Raw genomic sequence first — 13,124 nt, 5'->3', positions numbered from 1 at the left:
GTCATGACTTCACCAAACAGCAAACAGACATGGTTAGTGGCTAGCTGGTGAACACAGTGGAAAAAATGTCCGGCTACAGAGCCAGACATTTTTTTCAGGAGTTAGTAGAGACCAAAGTAGAGCTAAAAGGAAAGTGAATATTGGACTTCACTGGGTGAAGAGAAACACAACTCCAAGGGAATAGTAATGCAGATCTGTATCTCCTGGATGTGTGAATAGGAAAGAGCAAAGAAATTCACCATATGTTGTGCTGTTTTTTATCGGGCTTAAGCTGATTTTAGTGATTTTATTGTGAAGTCATTTCTATAACTTACCGACATGACAGTGTTAAATGAATAGCAAGGAGAACTGGAGGGAGTCACATGCACAAGGTTATTATCACTCTTTCTCTGCAGATCCAGGCCAGCATGCACATGTCCAAAGGTGTCAAGGGACAAGGTTTTCTACTGGCTTGCATGTCTGAATGATACTGTAATAAGTCTCCTTGGTCCACTGGTATTAGTTGAAGTATTTATGAGTAGATGGATGGTACCCAGGGCTTATGAGGGCTTATGCCAAATTAGAAATATTTATTGATGTATGTTTGGTAACTGATGTACATCCACTCCAGGACAACAACAGATGCACACTGCTAGTGATTTCTGTTGACTTACTTAATCTAATTTCTTACCTTCTTCTTTCCTCTCACTTCAGGTTTAAAGGGCTCCCTCCAGAGGATGCAGCTTGAGTATGTGGATGTGGTTTTCGCCAACCGGCCAGACAGCAACACTCCCATGGAGGGTGAGTGACCGCTGGTGGAGGCCTAGGGCAGGGACAATGCATGTTGTTCTGAAACACGAGAAGGTGAGAAATACTGACAAGACCGCTGCCCTCACTGGACCGGCGACCTTTGCCTTTGACCGAAGGGGTTTGTCTTTGTGGTCGAGCGTGTTTGTGTCTCCCTCCGACAAACACACACATTTCACGTAATCTGACAATCTTGCCTCATCGCTCGTCCTCTTTTTTTAGTTTACCACTCTCGGTCTCTCTCTGTTTCTGTCGCTGTGGGATCGCCGGTTTTCACAGGGTCTCTGGGCTGCACCCGCTCCCAGCCCTCCCTGTTCTTCTGAAGCAGGATTATCTGGCCCCCCTGGGGGAAACTGGTGTATTTTTGGGCTGGTCTCACTAGATACAAGCTGCGCGCTCTATTCCTTCAACACTCCAGTGCTGTCTTTCCTACACATCTACCTTATGCCACCATTTATTTCTTTTACATACTTCCAGTTTCCTCCTAAATTACTTCCTTTTTATGAAGTGGCCATCACAGATACTTGGGCCACTCTTCTATCTTATCAGCCCACATCCACAGGTAGTATTTGGCTGAGTGGATGGACTCTCACTGGGCTGAGTAAAATATTTTCCAGTCTTTCCCCTTTGCCCCCCATGCTTCCTCCCCTGCGAGCCAGCAAACTGTGGGAGGCCAATCTGTCATGCTTATCGTTCCTGGGGCGTTGCTGTCACTGGTAGTACTGGTGACTGGCAGACGGGCCCTGCGGGGTGCTCAGTCAAACTTTCTAGTAACCTGTCTCTGCACATAAAGTCATTCCAGTATTGACATCTAAGTCTAATCTGATTGATAGAATGATTGATCGAGAGGGTGACAGGATGATAAAAACTGAACAGAGAGAGATGTCAGATAAAAAAAAAACAAACGCTTACAAATGTAAAGATAGATAGGCTCAGTGTGTTTTGCTTTCAGCAGCTCTGCAACCCAGTCACACCCATTAATCAGTGTAAAACACTGTTCACATTTTCTTCATCCTTCATTACAGTGGAGCAAGGCCATTGCCATAAATCACCGTGGAGAGGGTCAGTCATTTTTAACAAGTTGGGAGAGTGTGGGGCTGCATGTACACACAAAACTGTGTATCCTCGTGCATTAGCACAAAGATTTTTTAAACAGCTTCGCTTGGGGATGAAGTAGCAGTGTGAACATGTTAAGAGTCAGACTTCTACATCTCTGTGGGCATCAGCAGTTCAGTTTACATGTCAAGATGAAGATATTGATTTACACACCCACATGTTCCTTAAAACAGGATTAACAGCATCAATGTAGAGCACAGAAGACCAGCTTGAGCTCCAAATCTCTTATTAAGACAAGAATGTGGTAACACTTCATTTGAAAGGATGTACATACGACTGTCATTACAATGTCATAACCATGTCATGACACCCGTCATGAACATAAAGGAGTCTTTATGAATGTTACGACATAATTGAAAATTATGTCAGTTTTACTGTTGAAATTGTTTGAGATGTCTTTGTTATGACAATATGACATTAATCAAGCCAACAATTTCTTTGTTATGACAACTTTACGTTAATAACACCAAGAATGTCTTTGTTAGGACAACTTTATGATAACAAAGTCATCATAACCATTGGCAGATTATGATGTCTTTGTTAATGTCTTTTTTATGACAAATTGACATTAATTAAGACATCATGACCTGTCGTTGTCTTTGTTATGACCACTTGACATTAATTGAGCCAACAACGTCTTTGATATGATACCCTGACATCAATCAAGCCAACAATGTCCTTGTTGTGACAACTTGGCATTACCAAAGACATCGTAATCATTGGCAGGCTATGATGTCTTGGTTTTTGGCTTTGTTATGACATGTTGGCTTTAACCAAGACAAAACAACCTGTCAGTGTCTTTGTTATGACAACTTGACATTAATCAAGTCAACAGTGTCTTTGTTATGACAATGTGACATTCACCAAGACACCATAACCTGTGTTGTTCATGTTCATGACAACGTGACGTTATCAAACTTAAGGTAACTGTTTAGTTTGCTTTATGATTCAACATTACATTATACTGTCATATGTGGTTGGTTGTAACATTGGCTGTCATGAGACTATTATAACTGTGTCACGCATATTTACCTTGAGCTCAACCATAGTTCTACATTTTGGACTTATCATAACGATGTCCTCAAATGTTATTACACTGTCAAATGCTTTTATAACAGTGTCATGAATAATTCCTTTGACCTCGACAACAACGGTACCATTTGGACTTGTCATAAAGATGTTGTAAATGTTATAAGGTCACTTTGACAACAGAGTACAGTACTGAGGTCATTTACAGAGTTGTAAATTAGCTACTGGTCAATAAGGTAAATCACCTCAACCTCAATTCATAAAGACTTTATTATGTTCATGACAGGTGTCATTTCATGGTTATAACAAAGTCATGTCTTATGCACACTCCATCAAATAGAATGCTACCAATAATGTTAACTAACAAGTGTGTGTGCACGTTTGTGTGGAATTTGTGTTTGTGTTTTGTTCTAGTGACTTTAACTGCTTCCGACTTTGTGTGAGACAACACGTGTCCCCTTGGGGACAAAAAAAAGTGATGTCATGGCTGCAGAGTCTCCCTTTGTTACTGTCACTGCTTTCTTTCTCTCATCCACTCATCCTTATCCTTGTGTTTCCCTTTTTCTCTCCCCATACTTGTTCTTGCTTCGTGTTTTGGCTTATATCCAGTCTAACAGGATGGTCGGGCACAACTTGTATCACAAAAATGTAACTTCCTCCTTCCTTGCCTGGCTCTGTCTTGCCTTTCATTCTGCCCTGCTGCTCTTTACCGTTGCAGCTGTCACTATATAGTGACTTCTTCCAAGGGGTTAAAGGTCTATCCGGAATTTCATCTCACAGGTTGCCAAATAGTGTACTCACGTTATGGCAAATATGATGAGAGGGTGCCTCAAGGTGTAGCATCTGTGCCATTGTGAACTCATTTTTTAATAGGCCCACTATAGCCTGCAGAGTAAACTGTCTCAGCACAATGTTGCGATCCAGTCAGTCAGCATCATTTTTTATTTGACAGAGCAATATGCAGCAAATTGAATCCATTCAATCAAGTGAATATGAAAATCCCCCGGACAGACTGGGTAAAGAATAGGATCCACAGGCCGAGGAAAAAGAGCAGACATGGCTTCAGTAAATAGACTTCATAACAATCCCTCCAGCCAAGACGTTTTCACTGGAGAGAAAATTAAATGGTACTGCCACAGCGTACCGAACACAAACCCAAAGGACATTCCTTCAAGTGCCAGGATGTCACCTCTCTCCTCAAATGTTCAGCAATAAAGAGCAGCATGCAGGGTGATCACACCCACTCAGTACCTTGGTACTTATCTTCCTCTTGGCTGCACATTCACAACCTTCTTTCCCACGACCGTAGAGCTAAGAAAGGACTTCATCCGCCATTGGAAATCTCCCATGGTGTGACATATTGATCACCGCCCTGAGTGTATGCATGAGGAGGATAAACGCCTCCCTGTAAAACCGCTCTCACAAAGACACCTAAACATCCACATTGACACCTGCCCAGACAAATGTGGATATATCACTGTGTTATGTATGCTTTCTTCCACAATCCTGACTGCGCTCTGCAGAAGGCCGCTGTCATACCTGCTGGCTGAACTTGACCAAATGTTCCTGACTCAGTGGCGTGTTGCTGCTGTCTCAAGGACAGGCTGATATTGGCTAGCAGCCAGGCAGTTAGTGAGCTTATGCATTTAACACACAAACAGGATTTTAACAGCATTTCATGCCTGTTTAACTATAACAATATGAAACATTAAGTGATAAGTCCCAAACAATATTCTACATGGACATTAAGTCACAACTTAAATGGCTAAATACCATGCCTCAACATTTTCAGGCAAGCTTGCGGCATATCTAAGATTTTCATGTTTGTGCCAATAAATTGTAGCCTGAGAACCAGACCAATCTGCCAGCTCTTTTTACATTTGCTCTGGCAGACATGTCTGGCCACCCTCCCGTTTAGACAAGTTTCTACCCCTCTTGGATTTCTTCGGGCCGATCACTTTAATATGGATCGAGTGTGATACAATGAGTTATAGAGAAGCGTGTTCCAGATTTAAAAGTGGAGCAAAGACACAAATTTGCATATTCGTGTGACTGTGCATTTTAGTCTGCACATGCCGATAACATCCCTTAGAATCAGATGTCCATCAGTAAATATGAAACTGTGGTTAACTTAGCTTAGCATAAAGACTGGAAGCAGGGGAAAAGGCTGGTCAGCCTCTTTCTAAATGTAAAGAAATCTACCATATCTACCACCATATCTTGTTTGTTTAATTTGACACATTGCAGCTGGGGGTTATGTGCCAGACTTTCAGCATAGTAAAGGTAAAATTCTGGCACTCTTCATGTGGATGTCTAACCAGTGTTGATGGTAAATGTGGTCGATTCCTCAGTGTGTGCTATGTTGACCAAGAAAACTGAGTTCTCCTGCTCGTGGAGCCGTGCCGGCGGTGCCTACATGTACCAAGATGCATTGTGCACAAGCTTCTGACGCCCACTCCTGTGTTTAAGCATATCACCACTATAGCCTATAGCTATTATTTTGTTGGCTAGAACATAGCATTAGGTGACAAAAATACTCATCTAGCACGCACCGTGGCTACCCAGAGGTGACGACTACCTACATCACTTTGACATTACTGGATGCAAGAGGAACAACAGATTTTGCAGCATTAGAACTCTTCAGTTCTTTCAGTAAATATAACACAGACTTCTGCTGACTACATTTACCATCCACACTGACTGGACTTCAACATGAAAAGTGCCCAGTTTTCCCTGTAATTAGTGAGCTTTACAGGTGCTAGATTTGTTGCCTTTAGACAGAACCAGGGTATCTGGTTGTCCCTGTGCACAGCCTTTGTGCTAAGCTAATCTAACTGGCTGACATGTTTTCTGTACAGACATGAGAGTGGTAGCGAGCCTCTCATCTAAATTGTGCACCAATTTCATACCTTCAAGGGCATAATACAGTAAATGTGGTTCTTACATGCATGCACATCACCATGCACATTTGCCCACAACTTCACCCACATCATCCTCCTCAAAATCCTGAAGTGGGCTTGATGTGAGTGGGGTGCTGATGGTGCATGCTGGATATCTCACCTGAGCACTACGCTCCGTGCGGCATCTGTGGTTGGATTTGATGACTCACTGCAGCCTTGCGCAGAGAAACTTTATGTAAAGACTAGCCAGTATAAGTACGGATATAGCTGTGAATCAAGTTGTCATCCTCCCCTCCTGGCACTAAGGTGGATTATTCATATATTCACAAACTCCTGTGAATCGTGTGTTGCTCCGAGGTTGGTTCACAATATTTCCTTCTGTCCTCACATCCCTCCAAATCCCTCACTCCCTGCCATTCGGAGCAGATGCACTGTTATTCCTCCATACCCTCGCACCTGCTTCACCCACACGCACACTTGCTCTCTGTCTCTCGCTGAGCTACATTTTGGTCCAGAGAGAGAACTACTGATGAAAAGGAATCGCTCTTTTTTAATCACACTCCGCTGTGGTCTCTTTCACCCTCATTCTCTGTCTCCTTGCTCGTATTTTGTCTCCACAATTTGCATTCGGCTAATGTAGCGGATGTTTCATTAATGCATTTTAAGTGCAATTACAGACTAAAGTGAGCAATTACAGACTTAAAAAAAATCACATCAATTACTTTATCACCTTGCTGTTGTTTTCCACAGTAATTAGAGTGTTTGTGGGCAGAATACAACAGATACACATTCAAAATAATAGCTTCATCCTCCTATTGGACATGTCCTTGGTTTAAAAACTCCTCTGAGAAAGGAGCTTCACAGCAGTTTTTTATTAGATAATATAAATAAAATAAATTAAATTTTCATTAGTCCACTAGTCCACCCACCATTACTTCCTTGCTGCATCCTCAGGCAAAAACACACAAACCACTGAAGGCCACTGAAGCTGACCTCAAGCCCCGCGGCTGTAACTTGCTATGATTTGTTCAGCAGCACAAGCAACATTTTGCCAAGGTTGGCTGAGTCTTTTTATTCAACCCCTGCAGCGTTTAGTCACATTAAGTCGTATGACCGCAGCAAAGAATATCTGCTTACACACTAGTTCAAAAAGGAATGAGCCATTCTCACAAAGAGGCTGAATACATTTCAAGCATCATCTTTGTTTTTACTGTCCTGAAGGTGTCAGTTTTACTAAAGGCTTTTGTAATGTCTTCTAGACTTCTTTAAACTTTGCTCAAGTTTTTTTTTTTTTTTTTTTTATGCATCTGATGAAAAATACCACCTGAGTCTGATTTTCTTTTGTGTTTCTAATATGAAATTAATGTAAGATAAGGTGTAGTCTCCGTGCAGGTTACAAAAGTTGCAATTGTGGCGCCATCCACTGTTTGATTATTGACAATGTACATATCTGCTCTTTAATGTTTTGTTTTTACAGAGATAGTGAGAGCAATGACACATGTGATCAACCAGGGCATGTCCATGTACTGGGGTACGTCCCGGTGGTCCGCCATGGAAATCATGGTGAGTGATAGAAAATGTTTTTATGCAAATCATAACAAGAAACATGTGATAAAGATGAACTTTGCTAAGAAATAAAAGCTTCATATGACAAATAGTTCTAAAACGGCCCCTATTAAGGGCTGGGCAATATATTGAGATTAATTAGCTTTTGCATATTCCTGTAATCATATTGTGGAAACAACTTTTAATTCCATGAAGCACATTTAAAAACAACTTTGCAGACTACTTTCCCACTGCAAAGTATTTACAAAGGCAGGCAGAATGAATGATTTCAGGAAATAGGAAAATGCAAATAAAGATGACTGGTTCCTGTTTAGTTGACATATACATGTATAATAATATAGATTTACAGTGGGAGATATTTACCTAGACATTTTTGCCTCGCTTCCGAGGCTATCAGCAAGTAAAATGACGTCTAGTCTTCTTTGTGCTGCAGAAGGGGAGAATGAAATCTGCTACTGGATGTTATACAATACAGTATATTCATGGACAGTACTTTCAGTTAAATGTGTAAAATACCAGTATATTTTGTTATTTGTAATTAAATTAGCTAATACACCATTTATCCCCAAATTCAAACTGTAGAATTTTTTTTTAGAAAATCACAGGCTGCGGTGCCCATCTAAAGGTGAATCATGTGTCCTGTTGGATCCAGCTACATACTAATTGTCAACCACCATATTTCGTTTGTGTTCCTCGTGACCTTTAGTTTGAGGAAAGAAGATGATGCTTTTGGTGCAAATTTCCTCTAAGATAGGAATAATTACGTAAATAAAATATGATCAGATATTTCATGCTAAGGCAAGCTTACTGAACGACACAAAAAACAACAGAAGAAAACAGTAATTAGTAAACATATGTGCTCTACAACTGGCAAATATATTCACTGTATTAGCTATAAATCACCCAGCATGCACCCCTGAATTTGCAACCTCCCAGCTCTAAGAAATCCTGACTGGCTGTTTTTAATGTGAGAAAATATCCCATCTTTTCAATGTAGGAAAGTTACAGTCAGACGCACATTGAGAACGCCTGACATGATAATGTTAGTTTTTTAATGTATAGATTGTGTTTTTGTATTTTCAAATCACAAAATACTTAATTGTTTTAGTATCATACAAACATGCAAATCATGACAGAAGGGAGTTAAATGTGAAATACAATCTGTAAATAATACTGATGCATAAACTTGTGAAGCACAATAGCAAAGTACAGCTAAAGCTTACAGCAACAGTTACAATGGTTAAAACCCTGCAGGGTATTTAGTTGTTGCACTGCAGAGGGAATGAATAATTTGAAACAGTTCAATTTATAAGCAGGTAAAGCACAACAGTGCCCTGACGGAAACATAAAACTCACTTGCAAGAACATGTGCATAAGAAGCCAAAATACTTGCTGCTTTCTGGAGAATACTTTGGTTGCGGAAAGAACTCAGATCTCTTTGTTTCAGTGCAGTGATCTCAGAACAGATTTTAACAATACTGTCCAGGCTGTTTCTGTCTTTTACTGAGGCAGTGAAACCAGCAGATAAAGGAACAACTCAGGAGACTCTCTATGAAAGATAGGAAAGATGGAGGATGATGGGACGGATAGAAAAATTAGTTTTGTTTGTGGAGAAGGTGGATTCTGAATAATGTTGAAACATGTGATGTTAAGGTCAGACAGTATGTAGAAACACTATACTATTGAAACATTATAAGCGATATACAGCAATGGGACAAGAAAATGTATCCTCTTTATTTATATTCTCTCTTCACATACAAACAGGAAGCGTATTCTGTGGCCAGGCAGTTCAATCTGATTCCACCAGTGTGTGAGCAGGCAGAGTATCACTTCTTCCAGAGGGACAAAGTGGAAACTCAGCTGCCAGAGCTCTACCATAAGATAGGTGAGTCTACAGTGAGTTTCTCCTGAAGTCGAACTTTTTTTTTTTTTTTTATGGATTTAGGTCTGTGATAGATTTTGTATCCAGTCGCTCAGTGGTCATTGTTCTCTCTCAGGTGTCGGTGTCGTCTCTTGGTCCCCACTTGCCTGTGGAATCATCACGGGGAAGTACGAGAACGGCGTCCCAGAATCCTCCAGGGCCTCAATGAAGGTACAGAGAACATTTATTTTGACCAATTGCTCATTTCTGCCTGATTCTGAGAATTTATTCTAATATTTGTTTTTGGTTTTTTTTTCTGCTGCTTCAGCCATATCAGTGGTTGAGGGAGAAAATAATGAGTGAAGATGGGAGGAAACAACAAGCGAAGCTAAAAGAACTGGCTCACATCGCGGAGAAGCTCGGATGTACTTTGCCACAGTTAGCCATAGGTACAACACACATAAAACACACAAAATACAAAATACATGAGGGAAATATAAAAATACATATGACGCTGTGCAAGAAAGAATACATAAAAACGTAAAATATAGACATATCAAATCACCAATATATTTTAAATTTTAGCAATCAAAATTGCACATTTATAAAATTATAAAAAAACACACTCAAATATATCATACATAACGTGCTACCTATGAAACTAAAATATAAAAAAATAAAAACAATCTGCATTATATGCTGATAACGCTCTTTGAAAATGCTGTTCATACAGTAAATATGGTAATTATCACATTGATTGTTGCGTTTTTATTATTATGCTCTTTTTGTACGTAGACAATGAGGCTGAGGAATCCATTAAATGTGAATTAATTTTTTTCTCAATGTTGTAATATAGGCCCAAAATACACACATGCACAAATAAGACCTATAGACATGCATCAGAATGAAGGAGCTGTTAGGGGTTCAGTGCTTTGCTCAAGGGCATGTCGGTGGACTAAAACCTCTCCAGCTACCTTGAGCGGGCAAAGCCATCCCTTTACAGACCGAGCTACTGCCGCCTCCATAATCAGACATTAAATTTTGTTCACAAATTTCTTAAAATCTGTGTTAGTGAGCGCTTCTCCATACAACAACAGCATGATTATTGCACAGGTGTGCCTTGGACTGGTCACAATAAAAGATCGCTCTAAAATGTGCAGTTTTATTTTGAAAAAAAGACATTAGGCACTGAACTATGCCTAAACCTAACCAATCCAGCCAACAAAGGCAACTAGCCATTCAGTATGGTTTACTTCACTCATGCGTTTCTCACTTTTAAGAGAAATACACAGTCAACAACTGCAATGTAAAAGAAGAGAGGTGCACTTGGTGCAAAAGCGTTGAAAATGTTGCCAGTCTAATGAACTGTTTGTTTAAAGAGCATTATACAGATTTCACAATCACAATCACAACTGTAAAAACTCTTCCTGTCCACCATTCTGTAGCCTGGTGCCTGAGGAACGAGGGAGTGAGCTCAGTGCTGCTGGGATCCTCCAATCCAAGCCAGCTAACAGAGAACCTGGGAGCCATTCAGGTATAACACACATTTCCTCAGCCTGACTGAATAATTCTTTCAGTATTAGTAGTAGTAATCAGGAGTCAAACAGCATTGATCATGTGCTCTCTCTCTTTCTCTTGTCGGCACCACAGGTAATTCCAAAGATGACAGCGGGAATCGCCTCAGAAGTGGATCATATACTGGGAAATCGTCCTCACAGTAAAAAGGACTACCACCATTAGGATGGACCCTGTTTTAGTGAACTATGCTCGAAAAGCTTGTCAAAGCTCACTCCTCACAGCCATGGCACCATAAGTGCGTGCCCAACTCTGCTTGTGTGCGCGTATGACTGTATGTGTGACTGTGTCAAAGTGCTCTGCTTGGCTCCTTGTCTGTTTGAAGATCAACCAGTTCTCATTATTGTAAGGTGAGCTACTTGACAAAACATGCATGCTACAGCTAAAGCGGCCGGCCACCCGACAGAATAACAGTTAGAAGATCCAGCGAGATGATTTCAGTCGCAAACACTGCTGAACCACAAACTTAAAGAAGCAAAATATTAGATCATGGAGAAATAGATCAAACTGAAGTTGACTGACACTAGCATGGCCAGTTATTAACTATCATACATCTAATTATCTGAATAAGAGTGAATAATGTTTCATATTAATAATCATTACTTAATGGTAATCAAGCACTTATAACATGCTTATTAATATTAATATATGTTAATAAGATTATATTAGTATTAATAATAGCATTATAATGTTTATTGTTAGATCATAAGACATTTATAAACGTTTTTAAGAAACTTAACAGTTTATAGACTGCCTAAGAATGTTAATAAAAGCATTTCTTATAATTTCTTTAGCATTACAAATTTAATACACTTGTAATAGTTGCTTTATTTATATTTATATGATTTCTAAATACTTATCATGCATTTATTAGTATTAGCAGTTCTTGCTGTCTCCCTTCTCCTGTCTCTCCTCAGCTGTCACTATCTAATAAAAAATACTATGAAAATAATAATAGTAAAAGAAATGGTTAACTGTTAATAAGTGCATGCTAAAGGATTTGTTAACCTTAAAATGCAGGTAAGTGTTAAAAAGTGCATAATACAGGATTTATTAACCCTAAAAAGCATTGTTTACACAAGTGACATAACTTACCTATTATGTCCCTCTTTAGTTGAACTCATTTAATGTATTTGAAATGTTATTGTAGACACTTATCACAAACTCATAAGGCTTTTATTAACATTCTTAAGCCGTATATAAACTGTTAACAAGTTTCTTACATGCTTTACATCGTACAAATTTATTCTATTGTTAATTCTGAACACATATATAGTCTTTTGAACACATCTTAATGTTAATAAGCATCTATAAGGGCCTTATTACCTGTAAACGTAAAGTGTTACCTGAGAGGGTCATTATATCCAGAAAAGAAATCTTGAGAGGCACTTATTGTCCTGGAAAAAAAAAAGATGAAAAAAGTTGTGGTGTATAAAAATGTACCCAATGTTCCAGAACTCTACCTTATTACTAGATGTTTGTGATGTGAAAATGACGTGTGTAATTGGGCCTGGAATCAGCAGACTGGATGATACGCTAACACAACCATTGCAGCTGGAGCTGACCTGTCAACGTGATGAATTGTTTCAGTACTGGATGAACTGAAATTCTGCTCACAATGTTGTTGCTAATACCAAGAGAGCTAAGTTAAACTAAAATATAACATCTGTACTGACTGTTACATATTTTCCTTATTAAGCAGCTATATGACAGGATGAGCTTTTCATCTCCTCGTGTTGTATTTTATTTCTTTTTCACTTATGCAAAAGTACAGCATAGTGTACTTTCCTATTGTGCCCCTTCCTTCCCCCTTTCATTTGGACTATGCCAGACTTTCTGTCAGTAATGATAATGTCTAATTCATTTAATTTCCATCTGTGTTGTGGCTAAAACATTCGTCTAGTCGAAGTTGGGGAGATGATCCTCCTAAAGGGGAGCTTGTGGGTTTAAAAACAAAGCCATGTAGCTAATGAAGAGACTCATTAAAAAAAATAAAACCATATGGATCCCTGAAGTCAACTGGAACACATTGAATTCTTACCCAACTTCTCCCAGATGCCAGTTTTACATAATGGGATGATTTTTGTTATGTTTTGTCTGTTCCAACCATGTATTTTGGTGTTGTTCATCGGATTTGTACATACAAATAAAGAGCTTATAATTCTCATGTGATATGTTTTAAAGATCTATAGTAATTTTCTATTAATATTATGGATGCCTTCTAATTTTTTGTCCCTTACGATTTGAAATAACAGAGCCAGAGTAGACTTATTATTATTTGCTGAGTTACA

The 13,124-nt window shown here is 39.3% G+C and overlaps 1 protein-coding gene across 2 annotated transcripts in view; it reads left to right on the top strand.

Annotated features, from left to right (window-relative positions):
* kcnab1b (potassium voltage-gated channel subfamily A regulatory beta subunit 1b) overlaps positions 1-11,604 on the top strand; it is a 54,852-nt gene extending 43,248 nt beyond the window's left edge. For both annotated transcript variants that reach the window (XM_084732088.1, XM_084732090.1), the window contains 7 exons: positions 694-780; positions 7,309-7,394; positions 9,162-9,282; positions 9,395-9,489; positions 9,587-9,707; positions 10,704-10,792; positions 10,909-11,604. In XM_084732088.1, coding sequence (XP_084588214.1) covers positions 694-780; positions 7,309-7,394; positions 9,162-9,282; positions 9,395-9,489; positions 9,587-9,707; positions 10,704-10,792; positions 10,909-10,998 — 689 coding nt within the window. In that variant the 3' untranslated portion in view covers positions 10,999-11,604. The remainder of the gene's footprint in view (positions 1-693; positions 781-7,308; positions 7,395-9,161; positions 9,283-9,394; positions 9,490-9,586; positions 9,708-10,703; positions 10,793-10,908) is intronic.
* The last annotated feature ends 1,520 nt before the right edge of the window (positions 11,605-13,124 follow it).

Source organism: Lutjanus erythropterus, chromosome 12 (assembly GCF_056507025.1).
Source record: "Lutjanus erythropterus isolate fLutEry1 chromosome 12, fLutEry1.hap2, whole genome shotgun sequence".
NCBI lineage: Eukaryota > Metazoa > Chordata > Actinopteri > Lutjaniformes > Lutjanidae > Lutjanus > Lutjanus erythropterus.
The sequence above is the reverse complement of the archived record's forward strand: the minus strand, read 5'-3'. Positions and strand labels throughout refer to the sequence as shown.